This window comes from Pseudomyrmex gracilis, unplaced genomic scaffold (genome assembly GCF_002006095.1).
Source record: "Pseudomyrmex gracilis isolate BER0280 unplaced genomic scaffold, ASM200609v1 scaffold_56, whole genome shotgun sequence".
In the NCBI taxonomy this organism is placed as follows: domain Eukaryota; kingdom Metazoa; phylum Arthropoda; class Insecta; order Hymenoptera; family Formicidae; genus Pseudomyrmex; species Pseudomyrmex gracilis.
Window position 1 is genome coordinate 597,109 of NW_018020640.1, and position 22,043 is coordinate 619,151.

The 22,043-nt window shown below is 32.1% G+C and overlaps 5 protein-coding genes across 5 annotated transcripts; 2 read left to right on the plus strand and 3 right to left on the minus strand.

Moving 5' to 3' along the window:
• Positions 1-211: 211 nt before the first annotated feature.
• LOC109853921 (gem-associated protein 6-like) lies at positions 212-1,083 on the minus strand (the record flags this gene model as incomplete). Its single annotated transcript, XM_020426491.1, has 2 exons — positions 737-1,083; positions 212-539 (listed from the first exon to the last, which is right to left on the minus strand). Coding segments are annotated over exons 1-2 (495 nt in total), but the record flags the coding sequence as incomplete, so codon positions are not given.
• A 144-nt stretch (positions 1,084-1,227) lies between these two features.
• On the plus strand, positions 1,228-2,127 carry LOC109853920 (trafficking protein particle complex subunit 4). Its single transcript, XM_020426490.1, has 2 exons — positions 1,228-1,468; positions 1,582-2,127. Exons 1-2 carry the CDS (start codon positions 1,294-1,296, stop codon positions 2,058-2,060), a joined length of 654 nt encoding a protein of 217 aa, XP_020282079.1. The 5' UTR covers positions 1,228-1,293; the 3' UTR covers positions 2,061-2,127.
• Positions 2,128-2,298: 171 nt separating this feature from the next.
• LOC109853916 (xanthine dehydrogenase) lies at positions 2,299-10,653 on the minus strand. Its single transcript, XM_020426487.1, has 25 exons — positions 10,566-10,653; positions 9,019-9,200; positions 8,880-8,937; positions 8,686-8,782; positions 8,314-8,549; positions 7,973-8,223; positions 7,724-7,865; positions 7,479-7,646; positions 7,313-7,389; positions 7,010-7,216; positions 6,730-6,908; positions 6,378-6,491; positions 6,096-6,237; positions 5,720-6,016; positions 5,477-5,599; positions 5,035-5,387; positions 4,749-4,923; positions 4,384-4,575; positions 4,145-4,290; positions 3,879-4,056; positions 3,571-3,699; positions 3,227-3,469; positions 2,869-3,123; positions 2,628-2,795; positions 2,299-2,477 (listed from the first exon to the last, which is right to left on the minus strand). Exons 2-25 carry the CDS (start codon positions 9,157-9,159, stop codon positions 2,433-2,435), a joined length of 4,116 nt encoding a protein of 1,371 aa, XP_020282076.1. The 5' UTR covers positions 9,160-9,200; positions 10,566-10,653; the 3' UTR covers positions 2,299-2,432.
• Positions 10,654-10,962: 309 nt separating this feature from the next.
• Positions 10,963-14,036, minus strand: LOC109853917 (glycosylphosphatidylinositol anchor attachment 1 protein). Its single transcript, XM_020426488.1, has 10 exons — positions 13,679-14,036; positions 13,317-13,537; positions 13,078-13,234; positions 12,677-12,885; positions 12,387-12,604; positions 12,086-12,270; positions 11,880-11,998; positions 11,586-11,785; positions 11,347-11,514; positions 10,963-11,260 (listed from the first exon to the last, which is right to left on the minus strand). Exons 1-10 carry the CDS (start codon positions 13,818-13,820, stop codon positions 10,981-10,983), a joined length of 1,899 nt encoding a protein of 632 aa, XP_020282077.1. The 5' UTR covers positions 13,821-14,036; the 3' UTR covers positions 10,963-10,980.
• A 185-nt stretch (positions 14,037-14,221) lies between these two features.
• On the plus strand, positions 14,222-19,664 carry LOC109853918 (phospholipase DDHD1-like). The gene is made up of 10 exons (XM_020426489.1): positions 14,222-15,062; positions 15,778-16,095; positions 17,063-17,236; positions 17,330-17,458; positions 17,579-17,720; positions 17,807-17,913; positions 18,010-18,326; positions 18,644-18,929; positions 19,063-19,227; positions 19,326-19,664. The coding sequence occupies exons 1-10, from the start codon at positions 14,996-14,998 to the stop codon at positions 19,472-19,474; spliced, it is 1,854 nt and encodes a 617-aa protein (XP_020282078.1). The 5' UTR covers positions 14,222-14,995; the 3' UTR covers positions 19,475-19,664.
• The last annotated feature ends 2,379 nt before the right edge of the window (positions 19,665-22,043 follow it).

Sequence of the window (22,043 nt, forward strand, 5' to 3'; positions counted from 1 at the left end):
ACTAAGATTTAAATAAATCATATATTCGTCATTTAAAATTGTTGAATTTTAAATGTCCTTAAAAATATACTGTTATATTTCATTTGGAAATTGATCATTATTTCATTTAGGAATTAATCATTATTTAATTTTAATTATTTCTTTATATATATATATATACATATATATATATATATACTAATTAATAATACTATAAAGTAATATTCCTTAAAATATTCTGTATTCTACTAAGAACAATGCTATTGTTACATTTACAATTTTCAGGATAATATGGAGGTTCTATTACCATGATATCTTCAATTAATAGGGTGTTATTTTTTTCTGAAACTGGAAATCGACTGTCTGATAATACTTTCACAACAATATCTTTTCTCTTAGCAATTAGTTCTTGTGAAAGTTCTTTGCATGGCAAGTTCTGCAGAAATAACTCTGGTATGATTGTTGTTGTTTCTGCTATTACATTTATATTTTTGACAGCATGACCAAATATAATTTTCAAGCTATATTTTGTGGATTTTGTCGTATGCAAGAGCACAATACTGCAAAATAATAGCATTATATATGTATATATATAGTGTTATATATATATACTATATTATAAATAGTTTGTGTATATATAATTAATGTTAAAACATGTATTAAAAGTGTATTGTTTTGATAGAATATGTTGAATAGTCATTTGTTTATAATCGATTAACTAGAATAAAATTGTTTTTTTTTTTTTTTCAATACACACCTGTCCGATACTGGGTCGATTGTGTATACAATGCCAGAGTGAATATTTTCATCTTTCGTGATTATCTTGACCTCCTTTCCAACATAATTAACAAATAGGATTGGGTCATTCTTGTACACATTATGCAGAAACTCTGTGTTCTCTTCTTGCGTGTCCTTTTCCTGCATTTTTTTAAGTATTGATCAGTTCAGTGCTATTACCTATGTACACGCGAGATTAAAGCCAACTATTGCTTGCTATCGATGCAAAATTCAAAAAATGACCATTTTTGATAAAACTCAATAAAACACTTCAGTATCAAACAGCGTCAAACTGTCAAATGTTGAAGCGTGTGCAAGCGTGGGTAGGTTCCATTTGACGCTCGCACAGCAATCGTGATTTTAGGTTGAGTCTACAATATTCTATCGCATTGGGCGATTTATCAAATTGATCACTGCAATTGGATGTTGTAAACACGGCATACGTTCGTTGCGAAACCGCCACCAAGTAGAATATACCATAAGTATCTCCGGCTGGTCAATGTGTGTACTGCAAGAGAGGTTGTAAAAAAGACAACAATGGTGATATATGGTGTTTACATTGTATCAAAATCTGGTGGTTTAATTTTTAATCACGATCACAATGTTCCAAAAATTGAAATCGAAAAGTCTTTTAACTTTCCACTCGATATTAAATTAAGTTATGAAAACAAGAAAGTGGTGGTAGCTTTTGGACAAAGAGATGGAATAAATGGTAAAAACACATGTTATACGTTTTGTGTAATTGCGTTGTGTATGTGTGTGTGTGTATATGTAATTTTAATGAAAATCTTAAAAAAGATCGAAGAAAATATTTTAAATTTCTAGTGGGACATGTATTGACATCTGTAAATGGAGTTGCAGTCACTGGACGTGAACTTGAGAATGGGAAAGATGTTTTGGAAATGTTGGAGCAATCAGGAAATTTTCCTCTAACATTGAAATTCAGTCGAGCAAAAATGACAACAAATGAAAAGATATTCCTAGCTTCGATGTTTTATCCATTATTTGCCATAGCGAGCCAATTAAGTCCAGAACCACGAAGTTCTGGAATTGAAGTTCTTGAAGCTGATACATTTCGTTTATATTGTTTCCAAACGTTAACAGGCATTAAGTTTATGATAGTAGCAGAGCCGTCGCAACAAGGCATGGAAATCTTATTAAAGAGAGTATATGATTTGTATGCAGATTATGCATTAAAAAATCCATTTTATGCATTGGAAATGCCTATTCGATGTGAATTATTTGAAACTAATCTACAAACATTGTTGGAAACAGTTGAAAAATCTGGAATAAGCAATGTTTAATGTATAATATATACAAGTGGGTGTGTGTGTGTGTGTGTGTATATATATGAATGTTAACAAATTTAAAATATAAGACTAAAAAATAATAAAATAGCAATGTTTCCACTGTTCTTATTGTTTTATATATAAATTTTATTATCTCATAATTATACAATTCAGATTTTCTACCTAAAAGATTTGATTCATATTTTTTTCTTCGTATAATTTGTACTTTTCAGTTTTTTTCTATACTCAAAAATGAATTAAATGAGTATTTTTATTGAGGACACTAAGATGTATATTAATTATAAAATAGATTATTTTCTTGAATATAACTTGAATAGAAAAATTATGAAAAAGAAAATAACTGTATCATATTAAAAATTTGATATATTATGGTACCATATTCCATTGTTGTTGTAAATCAGGTTCTCTGATCTGCAAAGATAAAAATAATGTTTTAATCGGGAAGCTAGTTACAGAGGATGTAAAATCCATAAAGAATCTGTTTGATACAGGTTTCTTATTTTTTAAAAAGTATAAATGTCACCTAAAGTTTTGTATATATATACAAAATATATAAGTTACCTTCATTGTTATATTATCTACGCATGCCGTACGTATACGTGCAGCAGTTGCGGGAGCATCAAGTCTAAAATAGCCATGAATATTCATATCTTTGCGCGCAGCTCTAATTGCCTCTTTAATAGCGAAGAATACAGATGACGCTAAAAATAGCGGTGGTTCCCCAACAGCCTATAAAATTTAATAAAAGTATATAACAAAGATATTTTTCTATAAATATCGAAAGGTAAGGTTTTGCCATTACCTTGGAAGAGTATACAGCTCGTGGATTGGAAGCTCCTTTTAAAAGCGAAACATTAAATTCTTGAGGTATGTCGGTAAAACCTGGTAACTTGTATGTCCCGGGTCCTCTACTAAATAAAGTTCCCGTTGGCGAGTAAATCATTTCCTCCAATGTAAACAAACCGTATCCTTGAATGAAGGCACCTTCGATCTGACCTATATCGATGGCTGGATTTAAACTTTCTCCCAAGTCCATAACAATATCCGTACGTAAAACCTGTATTAGTTTCAAAACACTTGATCTTCCTTTACACTCGTCACATACTGTACGTATTTCGATAAATCTTCACTTGTGCAAAATATAGAAAGACATATATTACCTTATGATCACCAGTAAGACAATCAATTTCAACTTCCGTACAGGCAACACCGTAAGTAAAGTAATTAAACGCTTTTCCCGTATTAGTTTCAAAAGAATATCCGATATCGGGAGTTTTGTAAAAACCCGTGGCGGACAGACTTATCCTTTCTGAATATGCCGTTTTTATCCAATTTTCCCAAGTGTCTTCCGGATTGCTATCTATTATCGGTTGCAATCTTTTCATTATTTCTTCGCATGCATTCTGCAAAATTAACATCGTAACTTTTTGATTTTTGTACGCGTAGAAGTTTTGTGCACATATGATGTTATTTAACACGTTATATATTATTTTATTATTATTACCATAACAGCCATGCCATTGAGATCAGATCCGGAACTTGCTGCGGTAGCGGATGTATTTGGGACTTTATCGGTAGCTGTCTCAACGATATGTATCTTGTCCGGATTTACTTTTAATACTCTGCTAGCAACCTGTAATACACGAAATATATACATATAATGTATAAAGAAAGGTGATGGGCTGCGTTCAGGAAGCGCATATAAAACAAAGATAGAATGACGCAATAGACTTCTAATGAACGTTATGGAATTATGTATTTTGCATACTTATAATGTATAAACATCCGCGGTTTATAGTAACACACATATACCTGAATCATTTTCGTATGTAAACCTTGTCCCATCTCAACGCCACCGTGACTAATTAGTACCGAACCATCAATATAAATATGCACCAGTGCACCCGATTGATTCAATACTAACACAGTAAATGCTATACCGAATTTTGTAGGCACAATTGCAAGACCTTTCTTTCTAAATCGATTTTTTCTACAAAACATGCACATGTTACTTTTTTAATTATTGTTGGCACTTATAATACGGAAAATGTGTGTTTATTTTATATATTACAACTTGCCTGTTATAACGTTCGACTTCGATTATTCTTTCGTTATAACGAGAAAATACTAAACATTCGTTCCAGCAACGATCCAAGGTGCAATTGACAAGTTCTTGATTGTAATGTGTTACATCACCTTCTTTATACAAATTTAATTCGGACACCTGTCAAAAAAATGAGAGTTTTTTCTATTACTAAATCTTTATAGTTACAGAATTTTTTATTTGTGTGTTTTTCCAAGTAATGTCATATATTACCTTGAGGACATCTAGTTCCAAATAATCGGCGACGTGTCGAATGATATTTTCAGCTAAAAACATTCCTTGCGGTCCGCCAAAACCTCGAAAAGCTGTATTCGATGGTAAGTTTGTTTTACACGTGTATCCATATATTTCTGACACTGGGATTCTATATGCATTTTCAAAATGGAACATTGCACGTTCCAACACCTGGAAGATGTGAAATAAAATTATTAATATGAAATTATTAATGCACAAGTTTTCATTTTGACGTAGAGAAAGAGTTCAATATCATATACTTGTATGTTATATATCTTCAACGCTTGTTACTCTTTTTTTTCCTATTACTACTTTCGACTTTTAGTGCACATGCCATTACCTACCGCTACTGATAAATCATGAGAATAGCCTGCGTTATTGTATATGTTCACTTTTGCCACTTTAATAAGACCGTCACTGTTAAATCCAACTTTATACTTAAATAAAAATGGATGTCGCGTCCCACTTATCATCATATCTTCGTCTCTGTCCAACATACAACGTACTGGTTTGCCCAACCTATATAATTCACGTATTTGCCAAATAAGATATATACATACACACACACATACACACAAATAAATATAAAATTATGCGTATAAAAAATTATATACGGTTTTTTATGCGTACTTGTATGCTGCAAATGCTACCGGTATCGCCAGTAATAACGTGCGAGACTCTTTTCCACCGAATCCACCACCTATACGTTTCACGCGAACATTAACTCTATTGATGTGTATATTCAAAACGTGAGCGATAAGTTTTTGTATCTCGGTGGGATGCTGTGTAGAACAAAATACTTCTAATGTATCTTCACGAGGTATGGCAATAGTAACATTTGTTTCCAAATAAAAGTGTTCCTGGCCACCTATGCGTACTTCGCCTTCTAAAACATGATCTACTTCCGCAAGAGCTTTGTCAGCATCACCTTTCACAATACGCTTAGGAAAACCAGGATAAAAGGATTTATACTTAATAGCATCCTGTAAAACAAAAAACAAAAAAAAACACATAAATTAATGCGCTTACAAATGTTCACTGTAACACGATTTCGCAAGTATATAGTATATACCTCTATAGATACAATAATAGGTTTTATATCTTCATATTCTATTTCGACTGTTCTCGCTGCGGCTTGAGCGATTAATTGATCAGTAGCGACAATCGCACCAAGTACCTGGCCTTGACTGGTAACCTAAAGAAAAAAATTGATATCAATAATAATAAAACAACAGCGCAAACACATTTACAACATTCCAAGTTTGACGGTTTGTGCAGAAGCCATATAAACAAATTTACTTATATAAAAAAGTACCTTTTCCGATACAAATATTTCTTCATCGTGAAAAACGGGGCCTATCCATCTCTTATCTTCTGTTATATCTTTTGAAGAGAAAAACGACACAACTCCCTCCATAGACAATGCCTTTGTAGAATCGATTTTCAGAATCTTTGCATGTGATCGAGTTGAAATAACTAATGCCAAATATAATTCTTCCTTAAATTTGGGTATATCATCGCAATATATTGCTTCTCCTGTTGCTTGTTTAAATGCACTAGAGTGGACAATGGGACGTCCTATTAAATCATGTGACTCTTGATCTTTAGGTACCTATTAAAAGTAAGAAAGTACTGTAATTTCACTTTCATGTTTAAATAACAATTTACAAATACTTGATGTGAAACGTTACCACTTGATAGTACTGTGAACTCTGTGGTACTTCATAATGAAAACAATCTGAAGCACTTTGTAATGTCTCCGGCAAACATTCTATATCCGAAATATTTTTCGATAACTTTTTAAGGATGTGAACAAATCCTTTAAAGAATAAACTGTAAAATATATAACGCACAACACACACATGTATATATATGTATGTATAACAATATGTACATATTTTTTAATCAAAACTGAAAGAGAGAGAAGGAAGATAGAGGGAGGAAATAGAGAGAAACAGTTTAATATTATATACCTGAGCGTGAGAGACCTGCGATATTTGATCATTCCTCCTGGTGCATTGTCTGCTAATGGCAATTCCTCGAGTAAGGCATTATAAACTTCTTCCAAGATAGATGTATTCCATTTTCTAAAATTATTATACACGGTCTATTTTGATATTTTTCTTTCTATAAAATACATGCGGTATATTTCTCATTAAAAAATAAAATAAATTTTACTTTGATTTTTAATTAAAAAAAAAATATCACAATAATTTGAGCACTTAATAAATTATTTTTGCCAAGTTAATGTTCGAGAAGTTTTTGTTTTAATATCTTCAATTCATAATTATTTGATGATTATAATAATTTATTTTATAATACTACTTTTTAATCATTTTCTGACATGTCTGCTTTGCTAAAATAGTAGTAGGAGCCATTCCACCAAATGCGATATGCGCCTCTTGAACTATATCGCCAACAAAATATACATTTAAAGCCATATTGACTATTGCAATATCATCATCTCTTCTTTTTGCTTGCTTATAAGCAACAAAATATTGATTCTATAAAAATATAAGAAATAATGAAGATGACTAATTATTGATGTATTACGCAGTCGTGTTTTTTTAATAACTGTTTGTTACACACACACATACATACATACCTGTTTTGTGAAAGGTATGTCAATAGAAACTAATACTTCTTCGGATAAAATTACATTACGTCGATATCCAACGAAAAACGTATGATCCATTGGTATCGTTCTATTTCCGTGTTTTAAACTGCATAAATTTAATTTAACACCAGCAGCCATAAAGATTGGATTTAGATCTGATATTGGACTACCAGTCATTATATTGCCACCCACAGACTAATTAATTGAAAAAGAGAGAGAAATTTTTATTCGATTAAAAAAAAAAAAAAACAATTGTTATCATATTATAACACATTGAAAAAATATACTCACGGCAACATTTCTTATTTGTTTTCCAGCAAACCAATGTAACATATTAACGATTTCGATAAAAATCCTGGTACTGTATTCTGTCAAAAAAAAAAAAAAACAAATACAAAATGTTTACAAACAACATAGAGAAAAAGAATATAGAATAGATGTAATTCTAGTAAATTACCAGGTTTTGTTTCAATATAATGTTTTAGTGTTTCTTCGAGTTCGACCAAAGTCACGCTCGCTCCCACTTTTAACGTTTGTTGCGTTTCAACAATCTCACGCATTTTTTTTATCCGCGTAGGTTGTATCATTACTGGATATACCAAGTGTTTGAACTTCACTTCGACTCCTATAATATATAAATAATATAACTAATGACGCATAAAACTGTAATAATATGTAAAAAATTGAGAGAAATAACCGAACCAATCTCCGTATTGCCAATGACGAGTTTAGCATTCGGGTGCTTTTCTTTGAGGGCAAGCAAAGTTTCCAAATTTGTTGGTCTATACCAGCTGACGTTTTTTCCATTAATTATTAAATATTGATCATCTAGTGTTGTTTCAACCTGTGTGTGTAATAAAAATTGCGATATTATTTTCACTCTTTCTGTTTATGTGAGTTTGATACAAGAGACTGCTTAATATATATATATACACACACAAAATAATTTACCTTTAATTTTGGCGGGAATATTGGTTCCTGCGTAGAATCATACGGACAGAATTCTTTAGAATTAAAAATCTCAGTTGGTTCAGATGTAAAAGCTCGCTTGCAGCAAGCGTCACCCATCGAGCACAGTTTTGTATCATTTTTCTCATCTTCTTTTAGAACATTAGCCATTAATTGTGATTGTTCCCAATCTTCCGTAAAAGTCTTGAACCCCTCTATAATTGGTCTATATCCTGTACATCTGCACAAGTTTCCTAGAAGAAAAAATTACACAATTCAACAGATAAACAAGTAATTTTGTGTATCATAGCGCTATTACTTTATTATTTTCAATATGCACTTACCTTGAAATGCAACTTCTAAATTCTCCATTGTTGGTTTCGGTATACTTCGCAGTAAAGCATACATAGACATGACTATACCAGGTGTGCAAAATCCACATTGCGATCCGTGTGCTTTGGCTATACGTTCTTGTACTGGATGCAACTTAGTTCTCGTGCTACCAATGCCTTCTACAGTAGTTACAGCTAGACCGTGCATAGCGCATACCGGTGTCAAGCATGCATTCACGGCCATGTGACTGTTTGCACATTTGTATAAGAATGTATTAAGAAAATTAATTATTTATGAAATACAATCCTACTTCGTACAATGCATGTATCATATAACTCTTGTTATTATTATTATTATTGTCATTATTGATAATTAAAGGATACACAACTTTGTTAGAGTCGCGATCAAATCTAGAGACCATGACTGTACAGGCTCCGCAGCCTCCTTCTGCACAGCCAAGCTTTGTACCAGTCAATCCAACTGAATTGTTATACCATTAAGGATTAATTAATAAATTATATATGAGAGAAAATAAATTCATATAAATATATATAAAAATGTGTAAAAAAAAGGATACGTTTGTTACGAAGATACCATAAAAGTGTCCATTCTGGCTCTACATTCTTATCGGACACCTAGATTACATTATGAATTATTTAATATTTTAATTTCATTATAATAGATATGTAAATATTTTGAAATTTATAGTCACATACCTCTTTACCATTCACATAAAACACCAGTATATTTGATATTAATGCTTTTTGCAACTTAGTGTCAGTTTTATGAAATTTGTTACAAGTTACCATCGCATTCCCATTGCATATAGATATGTTTTTTATTAAATTTTCTTCCATTTTTGTAGATAAATAATCCTTTTATATATATATGTAGTTTGCTATAATTAAATTTTAAATAAAATAAATAGTATCTATATATAGTAAAAATATGTAATACAAAACACCGTAAAACCATACTATGGATGTTTTCTAGCTACGTACACAGGCGACACTGTGTACGTAGCTGAAAAGCATCTTGGTTTACACGTGCGGGCACATATACATACACGAAAACAGATAAAAGTTCTTTCTAAATGGAAAGAGTATATTGAAACCAATAATTACTGAAAAGGAAAATTACTGTGAGCGATGATAATTAAATGTATTGATAATGTTGGTTTTATCTCTCTGCGTTTCGATAATTTTTATCACAATTTTATTACGTTAACAAATTCGACTTACATTAATTTTTGGAAGTTATGAAGTTTATTAAGTGTATTCTTTGTTTTATAATAGCTTGGTTTCTTGTGTGGAATGGTAGTACATAGATCTTATCACGTTAAAGATGATGATTGATTGTGTACGTGTGCGTGTAGGTGTGATAGCTGGTGCACAGAATATACGTGTGCGTTCAATTGAACGCACACATGCAATATCGCAATATCTACACAGATCTATACTAACGTACACAATGAGCGTTATATAAGAAATTTTTTACGATTTCTCCAGTACATTGCACTTCTTTTCTTATTTACAATAAATCACAGCGATAAACGCAATGTTATTTTATTCAAGATAATACATGTGACGCGTCTTTTTCAAGTATTTTGTTTGCTAAGGTATAATTCCGAAGATTTTCAGAGCGCAGGACATGATAACAAAAAAGTCTTTGTCTGATTTTTTTTTAATCACAGAAATTATACATAGATATATACATATATACGCACACACGTACACATTTTCTTATATAATAAAAGTCATAGATATATGTCGCAAAATTTTGTAAGAAATTTTTGCAAAATAACAGCGCGATCTCGTACATGTATTTTTCGCGCACATGTTGTGAAACCGCGCCTTTATTTTGTAAGACATTCTTTTGCGTAACCCAAACGCATTCTAGGAGAATAGAAAGATGCGATCGGAGATAGACGCAATACGCGTTATATGAAAAATACATATCATGTGACCTAACGCACACCTAAGTTGAAAAATTGAATAAAATTATGAGAAAATAACAAAGCTAGAAAAACACTTTGTATAAATGTGAAAATAATTAATTTTATCAAATAAACAGCATGTATAAACATGAATAGTTTGGATCACACTACTTGTCGCGATCAAGAAATGATGAAGCAATCAGAACATAAAAGAAATGCACAAAGTTTTATTAAAGATTGTTCACAAGTGAATAAGACACATCACGAACGTCGATTATGTATGTATGCGTATATTGACGTTTTGTTTGGAAGGAAAAGTATACGCACCGTTATATCTGTCTATGCAATATCAGTTCGCTCGAAACACTCGCGTTACATTCACTGTACTCTTTAAACTAGCCAAGCGAATCCGCAACGAGTTTGATCATGAGGGTTATCACACTCGAAGATACGCTATACGTGTGTGTACATATATATATATATATACTTCAAATGGCTGACGTATTATTGACGAAGTTATGACCTCATGAGGAAATAAGCCGACCCTTCAAACCTCTTCTTGAGAAATAGACCTATTTACTATTAAAGATGCTGACAACGAACTTTAGTTCCCCCCTCCTCTTTCATTGGCGAACGTAATATAATAAATAGATTTCTCGCGCAATAAGTGCAAGATCGATTTGAAAGTCAGTTGTCCAAAATTAGGAAGAAACATTGATTTTAATCTAGGCGATCGATTTTATTACAAAGATGTTTCAATTTTAGAACACATAACATTCCAAAATAACAGCCAGATTGGTAACATGACAGTAGTAGCAACGTTGTAAAACCAATTGCCGTATATCATGGAATCAACGATACTGAATACGAGTGCTTGCTTGTGCGCGTGGTGAGCTCTAAGAAACACAGATCTGATAGGATCGTTAGAGAAATTGAAATACGTGCTGCTCGTTACGATAATTATCGACGCGACAAACGGATGCAATAAGATCCACGCGAAGTACTGACAGCTGCGGAATAATCTGCAATATATAAAACACAGTTACTGTTAACATCACGCTGTGAGATAGAAATGATCAAAAAGAATAGATATTGATAAATTAATGACCTTGATACAGATCGGTGATGTGGCATTATTAAGAGTATAATTGGCACATACATGACGGCCATCAGTAATGCTAGCGAAAAATTGTGCATGGCTATGCACATTAATGCAGTAGCTAATTCGATCGATGCAATGACGCACACAAGCGATACGTCCTCGTATGTAATGGACCTGCAAATTTATATATTCGAATAGCGTTGAAATATGATTTTTTGGGGGTTTTTTGTTTTTCTTATTCTTACCATCTAGGATAGACATGCCAGAACAACGTGACAAATGTGATGAGAGCGAAACTGATGAATAACGAGTCTTCCGTACGTAGGCTAAACATGTGCGATCCTATTAAGGTAAAAAATCGAGGAGACGCCATTACTAATACTCCAAATATATGCGCCCACAGTATCTCGGATGCAACACTGCCAATGTTGTATTCCGTCTCAATCTGTTCAAAGAAATAATAAAGAAACAAAGTTATAGGCGAGAAAAAATGTATATGATGTACAAAGAATGATAAAAAAACAACTTATATACAGTGCCTTGTTTGTCTGCTTCTTTGTCTCAGTTGAGCCACTTATTGTCTGTAATCTTTGCCAAATAGAAAATGCTTTTATAAATACACTCGCTATTATGAGCACCAAAGGTCTCATATATACTCCTGAAAAATAATTCGTTTACTTGCCATTCTTTTTCGCTCTTAGAGATTTTATTCAAGTTATTTCTGTTTTTTTTTTTTTTTTTTTACCGATAGAAATATACCGATCGGTGGAGGGCAACAGATAGAAGAAGTATGATTGGTGAAAACGTTCCAATAAATTATTAAGTGATCGTACTATACTCTCTATTACGCGTCCTACTTGATAAAATTTTGCTTCCATTTCTCTGCCAGACTTGTCAAAACCCTCTAACGTAACTGCTTCTATGCCAAATCTAGAAACAAAATATGGATTTTGATGTGTCACAAATATATAAAACACGTACACTCTTGTATCAATTATCACAAGTCGCAATATTTATTACAATTTGAGATATTATTTTAATTCTACCTGTGAAAAAGTCCATGATTGCCAGTTGGTACTCCAGTAGATTGTGTTATTATCATACTCATCAATGTACTAAAATGATACCACCAGTTTTTAAATTTATCTCTATAATTAACATCAAACCGGCGTTGAAAAGTCTGTCGAATTCCTTCTTTGGCTATCATATTTTGTGCCAGATTAAAAAGATCTAAATTGGGTAGTTGGCCATTCAGTCCTTCTACCTAATAATGTAATTTGATAAATTTTATTGATATATAATAAAAGTGCAATTAATTAATGTGATATTTACATACCTTAACATCAATCGAACCGATTTTTGGAGCATGAAACTCCAAGTTGATAGCAGCTTGAATAGAGCCTGCTCTTCCTGATAAATCTCCCGCTATCAATATTCCTTCCTGACCGCTAACAACACCGTGATACGCATCAAGCCATGCTTGCATACCCAACTGCTCATGTTCCGTTATAAGAAATATTATATCTTTTGCCCAATATTTTTGTTCTATAGAATCACAATAATGTAAATAGAGAGATGTAATAGCTAATATAGATATGGATTAAAGACTGTACATACAAATTGCAAAACTTTTATGAAATACTTTACAAAAAGAATTCTTTTTTTATTTTTTTGTACACTTCTCTGAGCAAGACTCGCATAATCACATAGATAGGATTTGTTGATCTAAAAACTTACTTCTGCAGAACTTGGCAAATGCAAGTAATAATGCTATTGAAGGCGAAGTGTCCAAATAAATGCTATTAATAGGTCTGTACGGCACAGTGACCACAATAGCTTCTGTACTCGATGCTCGTGGTGCTCTAACAATACCATAAATATTTTGTCCTGTAAACTGTAAAATTTTTCATAATTTAAAATGCTCATTTAATCAAGTGTGTTGATTATCATGTTGTTTATTGAAAACTGAAAATAACCTTTTGTTCTTTTTGAAGAGGATAAATTAGTGAGAAATTGTGTACAAACACATCCAGATGAAGTTGACTGAACTTTGCTGCGAGCCATGCATAAGGCATACCATCTGGATATCTTTTCATTTCATTAATTAGTTCAGAATAATATTGTTTTGCAGCGTGTTCAAGATTACTCTCTTTTGTCACCAATCCGGGTAGTAATGCATTCTCAGAAAAATACGTATCTGAAAATCAGACAAATAGAGATAAATTTGTGCGAAAGACTTAAAATTAAAAAAAAAAAATACGTCACATTATTGTATATTTTTTTATTTTATAGCAACTCGTTTTTATATATTTTTTTTTTTTTTATCGAAAGAACTTACTGTCGTTAAATGCCGGTAATGCCAAGAGCATTAGCCACGCAACTCCCGCTACGTATAATACGAAACACAGTGGCTTTTCCCATTTTAACAATACTTTTATGATCTTGCCGGTTCCAGCTCTGGGATCCGTGAGCAAACCCATTTGTTTTGCAATTAAGTCTTAAAAGCGATTCCAAGAACATTCGACGTTAGATCACTCACAACAAAGTTTTCACACCTAACCTGCCTGTCAAACGCACACACACACATCGGCCGAGATCACGGGAATGATCATTTTAAGCTGCGTTCCGATATTTACAAATAATCACTGAAAATCTATTATTTACGTCACACGTGCTATAGATTTTCAATGCTGGCGCAAGTGATTGGTCACACGGTCTAAACAGATCTGTCGGTCAACGAATAAATCAACCAATCACAGGGCAGCGTTCACGCTAACGTTGCCCAGGGTGAGTTTAACATTGACTTGCGATTGGTTGGTTCGCGTACGTATCATTTTGACGTCATGATGTCACGGCGCGTGTTGTGCGGCAATATGCGCCAAACGTGCACTGCGTCAGTTTTTAAGCATCAGCTGGTCACTATTGCGGCAGTACGTGTGTGCATGCACATGCACGCAATTATCGCAAATTCTAGCCAAAATTAAGTGACGCGTTACGTAAGAAGCGGCGAACGGCGCGTCGCACGGCGATTGATTTAATAATAGTGCAAGTTGCAGCGGGACGTCGTTTCTTACAAATGTAAATCTGGTGTGATCTCTGAGAAAGTGTCGCGCGCGGTTTGTCTCTGTGTGTCGGAGAACAAAACTTCTAGCACAGTTTTCTCTGAAGGTGCATGCCCCCCGTGCGCGAGATTTGTTCAAGGACGTCTTAGATAGTGCATCGAAATTCCATATACAACGAAAACATTTTATATCAAACGCGCGACAATCGTGTTTTGCCTGCTTTGTGTGTTTTCTTTTTCCGTTCCCTCTCTCTCTCTCTCTTTCACCCCTCGTTTCGTTTTCCTCCTTCGTCTCCCTTGTTGTGCATATCTTTCGAGCTCGTGCAAAGTTCATCTGTCACGCACGCGTGGGTACTGTGATTCTCGGCGGCTCAAGTGACAGATGCATTATGAGAGTTCGTTGACGGTACGTACGTCTGCTTGTGCGGTGTTCTCGTGTTTTTTTCGCGAACGTTTAGAGATATATTGTTGGCACACACGGTGGGGCCAATTTGTTGAAGCGAAATATTCGGAGAGTGCGTTTGAAAGTGCATCGCCGATTGTATACATTGCTCGTTTGACACTCGACTGATAGTTCGCGACAAGTTGAACGGAATGTCCGATAATACGAGCGAAGTAAATTCACTCAGCGAAACGCCTATGGAACAAGAGTCTTGTAAAGGTAATAAAAAGTATATAATACATTTTTGCGTGTAAAAAACACGCGCTTAAAAAAAAAACATCTGGTACGTGCTGAGGTCGACAGGCTTTTTTTATCGTGCGGCACCAATCGCTTTAATCGGTGATATTATCAAAAACAATTACTTGCCAATGTGAATCGAATGATCTAGTCTTCTTCCTACACTTAACAAGCGCTAGAGATAAAAACTGATATTGTTTCAGCAACGTCATCACAAATAATGTGGAACAAATAGTACATTAAATAGCGAATCAAATATTTGATTCAAAAATTATATATGATATTCATCTCCTTCTACATGTAGAGAAAATAATTGATGTTTAAAATAAAATAAGACACTCTGTATCGTAATATTTTATATCGCAACGTTCCATTCGGTAATTTTTAACGCAATAGAATAATTTACAATTAGTAATTAATGATCTACATGAGCATTGTCATTTACATAATTTATGAGCATTGATAAGAAAAAAAAAAATACCTCTTTAAAAAAAATGTTCAGCGTGAGCGAAAATCTTTTATTATTATTAAATGTATCATTCTCTCATGTGTATTTTGTGTGTGCGTATATGAAATTTTTTTAATATATTAACAATTTTAATATCATTCCAATGCGATTTTTATTGTAAATATCAAAATATAATATTAAATGTAACAATAATTCTATATTCTATTCTATTCTTTGTGATTTGTAAAGACAATGACCAGACAATTATAGAAGAAAGTCCAAAAGACAACGTACAAACTACTCCGGTAACTGAGGCAACTTATGCAGAACCATTAATCACGGAAGAGATACGATGGTTTTACAAAGACGGCGTTGACAAACGATGGAATGAATTTTGTGGATATGACAGTTTTAGAATTGAAAACATTTATCAGGAACGCCAAAATTTAATTGGCAAAAATAACGACGAAACGAACAATTTGCCAGCTACCGAAAAAATTGTAGTTAGAGGCGGCATGTATGATGTAGATATCGATAATATGAAATGTGTTTCAATATACTGGCCAGGTAAATATCACACATGTATAATTGTGTTATTTTTATTTTCGTTATTCATAATTCTTTCTTTTTATTTATATTCACGTATGTGACGTACACAGCTATATACGTACTTACCAAATTATTGCTTAAATAAATTGCGTATATAACAACGGATGTATATAAGGCTTGACCGAATAATGATACAATACTTATTTACATTTCTGCATATTTGCCTGTCGTGTGTGCGATGTATGTCTTTACATTGCAAAGATTACTTTGTCCTTGGTGTTCATATAGTCAATTCCTATTGACTGTGTGACTATTATGACACGTGACGTGTGTGTATGAAACAAATACTGTACAAGCAATAAATTTTATTACCGTAACAAAGAATCAATTTGAAAGCACTTGATAGAGTATATATTTGATTTCTTATTTAGAACAAGTTTATCTTAATGATTTGTTATTTAGAACAAGTTTATCTTAATGATTACGTAATAAATAAGTTTATAAATTTATTTTTGTAAATCATGTTTTCACATTACGTTCTGCTCTGTATTTTTTCTACTTTCTCGTAATTTACATCACAGTTCAATATAATCTTTAAGATCGTTTTAAGTTCAAGGGTCTACAGCTAAAAAGCGATTCGTTCAGCATCTTAAAATACACTTAAAAGACGATCTTAAATATAAGATCGGACTGAATAACGGCTTTATAATGACTTTGTTAGCCATCAAGTGTCTTGCAAAAACAGTAGCTTTTTTCAGTACATTTTTCAGTACACATTTATGCACTTGTTTCAGTATGCACATATTTTTATAACAAAGCAAGAAAAAGATAATAGTCATGGTTCATTTCAATTTAGAATTTTTTAAAAATCTTATCATAAAATTATCATACAATTATCATAAGACAATTTCTACTCATATGTGCGCGCGCTTGCGCATCCGTATAACATATAATAGGCGCACATTTATTTCTATATATTTTGTAGGCGAGGAATGGGAAATTATGAGAGGCACATGGTATTACGATGGCAGCTGGATACCATTAGAAACAGAACATTCAAAAGTAATAGAAGACGTTCATCTTAAATTATTTCAAAAGGAGAGCAACAATCAAAGTAGTTCTAAATGTGATACGAATAACAGTCCTCAATCTTATAAAGGTAGTTTCGCTTAATTTTATTCTCCCAATTTTTTTTTTATTTTTGTGTAACGTATAAAACGCAATATTGTTTTTTGTTTTTTTTTGTTTTTAGTGTTGCATACCGAACAGTTTCCAGAATTTCACGTTGACTGGCATTCAATTAATGATGTAACACTATATAGCGAGTACACGCCTACTAAATTGATGCGTAGCGTTACATCAAAATTGGGGTTTGCTAAAAGTAAGCATATAGAATCAGTTATATAATTAATAGAAATTTTAAAATTATATATACACATATATAGTGTTTACTTCTTGTGTGTTAAAATAATTTAATTGCAAATGTGTTCTAAATTTATAGCAACGGGTTATCGATTGAAAAGAGGCTATAAAACGCGTGCAAATAAAGAGGATAAACCACGGGATATCGATCATTTAGTATTCGTTGTCCATGGGATAGGACAAAAGCGAGATACAGGAAAAATTATTCGAAACACCACATGGTACAATAATAACTTACTTTTATACAAGATACACGTTAAAAAAGCAAGTAATTTTTTGCGATACTTATTTGTTGCTTAAATAATAGTTTTAGAGATTGCGTGGATTGGCTTAAGCAGAAATATTTTCCAAATTCGAAACATAGAGTGGAATTCTTTGCGGTTGAATGGCGATCGTCATTAAAGTTAGACGGAGGTAAAGTGAAAGATAATTTTGCAGCAACCCTATAACATTTGTTTAAATGTTTTTAAAATTGTTGAATAAGATATAGTTTTTTATTTTGTTTTGCAGATATAGTAGATGCTATCACGCCTTACAGTGTGTTGAGCATACGTCACTTACTGAACACGTCGGCAATGGATATTTTGTATTACACAAGTCCTCTCTACGGAGGTGAAGTCAGAGCTGGTTTGCAAAGAGAATTGAATAGATTATACTTTATGTTTGCGAGTCGGCATCCCGGTTGGCAAGGAAAAGTTTCCGTTTTGGCACATTCTCTAGGATGTGTGATTGTATATGACATAGTTACAGGCTGGATGGGACCTGACACACGACTCTCTTCTCCACAGGCGCAAGAAGAAGATTTATTACAGGGGCTGCAATTTCCAGTGAGTCATTACACAATTGCGTAAACAAAAAGTTATAAAATAATGTATAAATATATGTGCATATGTACTATTACCGTGTGCATCTATATTATCGCTTAATAAAAATTTAAAATATATAATTATAAATTATAATTAATTAGCGCATGTCACAATATAATGATTGAAATTAATTAAAGCTCAAAAATACACAGATATCTAAATATAATATGCAAATATGCAGTTTTTAAAAAACGTTCATAAATTATTTAAAAGATATTTATCAGAATTTACTTCTTAAAAATCACATATTAAAAATAGCAACGTCATCTTGTTTACAGATTGAGAATTTGTTCTGCTTGGGTTCACCGTTGTCTGTATTCTTAGCGTTACGCACGCGTGCTCCATCCAATAGATTAGATGTGATGCCGCAAAGTTTATGCAAGAGGTTTTATAATATATTTCACTGGTCTGACCCTGTAGCTTACCGTATGGAACCTCTTTTGGAAAGAGGCTACAGTAAAATTGAGCCGGTTCTTATACCTCCTTACGGGGGAGTTGATGGACAGCAAATACCACCGTCACCTTCGTTATTGAATACTATAGATCCAACTCTACCGCCTACAGGTTTTTTTTTTTTTTATACTGTATCATAAAATATAACATTTCTTGTTGCGTGTCTCTTCTTATGTCTCTGTATAATCACGTTATAATTTGAATAATTATAACAAATTAAATGCAACAAATTTTATTTTTATAGAAACTGATGATAAAGATGACAAAGATGACAGTCCTACGGACGCACCAAATCGTAATGCAGAGAAAGGTTGGAGTCTTTGGGATTTAGTGAGAAGTGGTTGGAACGCTAGAGAAGGTCCATCTTCACCAACTCCGGAATCAAATCCACCGATCCGTCCAGGTCAAGGTATTTATGCATTAAATGTTAATATTCAAATATTCAAGCACGGGAAACTTTCTTATATTTTAAATCATAATTTAACAAATTTTTAATTATTTTCTTAGAATTAGCGCAACGATTGGATTATGTGTTACGTGCAGTTGGCTTAGGAAGAAATTATTTGTATACAGTAACAGCACATACGGCATATTGGAACAACTACGACGTGGCCTATTTTGTATTAACGAGACTCTTCCCAAATCTAGAAACGTGATGGCGGTTCAAACATTTTAATGCAGAAACGCAACAGATTCTGCTAAAATGTTCTAGTCCATTGTAGACCTACTTCGCAAACGTGATATCATAAATAAGATTAGTTTATCATGAAATTACCAAACAATCTGTGATAAGACAAGAAAAAAACAATACAATAATGTTGCAAATTCTTCTGTGAAAAAAAAAGACGGATCATTTTATATATTATTCGCATAATCTAGTGTCTCTTCTGTAAAAGTTAAGCGAGATGAAAGTTTGTGCTCGTATTTTTGAAAGTAACTCGTTTATACCAAACTTGTATTAGATAATCAATGTTTGTTGCACGTAGTATACATATATAAGTTCGATATTGTACAAATGCATATAAAAGAAACGACTTTATGACTCTTACGTTATTTCCCGATATACATATAAAAAAATATACATATATATATGCATATATATATATATATATATATATAGTTTATGCGAAATATTTTAAGTGCTATACTTTATAAATTTTCTATGACTTGTGATACAAGCTGTTTTTCGAATAGTTTATCGGCAACTGATATATCGATTGCCTCTGTTACGTATTTTCATATGTAAATATCATATATTATCTATGTATGTATAGTATATATTATATGTTAGCACCTCTTTGATGTGCTCAAATCGTTGACCATAAAGATAAAGATAATGCTTGCATACTTCTCTCACATGTATGTTCAAGAATTGTTACTTTTACTTGTTATTAGTATATTCGAAAATCAATTCACTAATAATGCAGCAACGTAAAATACTGTTTTCAAATAACATATATATCTCAAGTTCATTAAGATACATTACTTTTATACATAAATTGTATAGTGTCACATTTTATATCTTTCTGATTTTATATATCTTTCATAGTATATATATATATATATAGATGTATATATATATATATAATAAATTTTCGCATACTACGACATGTTACTTACATGATTATTTCTTTAGAAAAAAATTGAAGCACAAATTCTATACGTAAAGAAAAACAATTGATAAAGTTTCGGGAACATACGAACGCTATAGATGTTTTTGTGAAGAAAGCTTACAAAACCAATTGTTTGTTATTCCGATAAGATGTAATCTACGAAAATCTGATGTAATTGCTTAATATTATACATACATAATTATACATAATCATATATAATTATATCAAAAGCTCTTCGTTTTACAGCAAAACAGTCGTTTTATATATTGAAAATTTAGGATAATCCGGACAATATGGCTAGCTAAGAGAATTAATAAGATTTTCTTATTACGGAAAATGAAGAAAAATAATTTTCTGAAAATTTTTCCTATGAATAATTTGAAAAGGTATCAGTATTTGTGCATGTAACTTTTAACTTGTGAATTATATAACATTGTTTTATAAATTGTTTTGTTTAGAGTTTACACATACCATCTTTATATATTGTTTGTGTTTGACTGCTACATGTATAATTGTATGGATATTATGTTACAAGTGTACTTTTAATTACTGATACTTTATCAGTTAACCAAATATTCTTACAACAGTATAATATAAGTTTTCGATAACTGATTAAAAATCTACTTAATTTAACCCTAATCCTGTAAACGGTATTTTCAGGTACGTGTCCTGTAAACCCCGGACGTTTGTGTCTGACGCGATTTTATTAGTGGTTAAAAAAAACGTTGCAAAAATTCATGGTGCTCTACTCAGCGTTTTATATTGAGAAAATAATATTTAGTTTTGATATAATTTTTTTAGTTCTTAGAAATTCTTCCATTAAATGATTGATAAGATATTTTCAAGAATCGCTCGGACGCCAATGTCCCGGGTTTACAGGATTAGGGTTGACAAACTTATTCCGTTGATAAATATGTATATTGAACAATGCAAGTTAAGTTATTGCTTGCACAATTTTGATTAATATTGTTAATGCATATTATTAAGCGCTATACAATGTAAGAAAATAATTTCTTGTCTTAACAATACGTGTACGGTAACTGCGAATAATAGGTCTTGGTTAACAGCACGCAATTCTTCCCATGTACTAAGCATATCAATATCTTTTCCACAAATCGCTTTATTAAAGCGATTTTGAATTTTATGACGCATATAGTTCCTGACAAATATATGTGTACAAATATATATGTACATACATCGCGTCGATTACAAATCGCGTGCTTTTAACTACAGTCTACTTATGATATCTTTCAATGATATCTATATGTCCAATTCTGAATTAAATGAATTATTAAGTGATCTAAAATATAGATCAGAGAGAATTTTATATAGTGACAATAACAAGAAAATATATCAAAGTTTATTAGAAAAAAAAAACGATATGCAGAGATATCAAATTTTATATGATACACACTATTGCTAGATAGATTTATAAAACGTTCGTGTGTGCGCGCGTGTGTGTATTTATACATTTTCTACAAATAAAGATAATAAGACAAATCACAAAAGTTTGCTGATCAATGGTTTCATCAAATTTATGTTTGAGATTCAATTTGAATTTAAGATTAATTTTTAGCAAATTTTTTTTTTTTTTTTTCTATTCTGGAGAAAC

What these genes read in the sequence shown, in the direction of transcription:
- LOC109853920 (XM_020426490.1), top strand. Translation starts at nt 1,294, where the DNA reads ATGGTGATATATGGTGTTTACATTGTATCAAAATCTGGTGGTTTAATT. An exon ending in ACAAAGAGATGGAATAAATG is followed by an intron (nt 1,469 to 1,581) that starts GTAAAAACACAT and finishes TTAAATTTCTAG; the next exon opens with TGGGACATGTATTGACATCT.
- LOC109853916 (XM_020426487.1), bottom strand. Translation starts at nt 9,159, where the DNA reads ATGGAAGAAAATTTAATAAAAAACATATCTATATGCAATGGGAATGCG. An exon ending in GTTCACAGTACTATCAAGTG is followed by an intron (nt 6,017 to 6,095) that starts GTAACGTTTCAC and finishes TACTTTTAATAG; the next exon opens with GTACCTAAAGATCAAGAGTC. An exon ending in GAGCTGTATACTCTTCCAAG is followed by an intron (nt 2,796 to 2,868) that starts GTAATGGCAAAA and finishes TAAATTTTATAG; the next exon opens with GCTGTTGGGGAACCACCGCT.
- LOC109853917 (XM_020426488.1), bottom strand. Translation starts at nt 13,820, where the DNA reads ATGGGTTTGCTCACGGATCCCAGAGCTGGAACCGGCAAGATCATAAAA. An exon ending in CTCTTCAAAAAGAACAAAAG is followed by an intron (nt 13,235 to 13,316) that starts GTTATTTTCAGT and finishes AAAATTTTACAG; the next exon opens with TTTACAGGACAAAATATTTA. An exon ending in CAAAGAAGCAGACAAACAAG is followed by an intron (nt 11,786 to 11,879) that starts GCACTGTATATA and finishes TTCTTTGAACAG; the next exon opens with ATTGAGACGGAATACAACAT.
- LOC109853918 (XM_020426489.1), top strand. Translation starts at nt 14,996, where the DNA reads ATGTCCGATAATACGAGCGAAGTAAATTCACTCAGCGAAACGCCTATG. An exon ending in AAAATTGGGGTTTGCTAAAA is followed by an intron (nt 17,459 to 17,578) that starts GTAAGCATATAG and finishes CTAAATTTATAG; the next exon opens with CAACGGGTTATCGATTGAAA. An exon ending in TACAGGGGCTGCAATTTCCA is followed by an intron (nt 18,327 to 18,643) that starts GTGAGTCATTAC and finishes TCTTGTTTACAG; the next exon opens with ATTGAGAATTTGTTCTGCTT.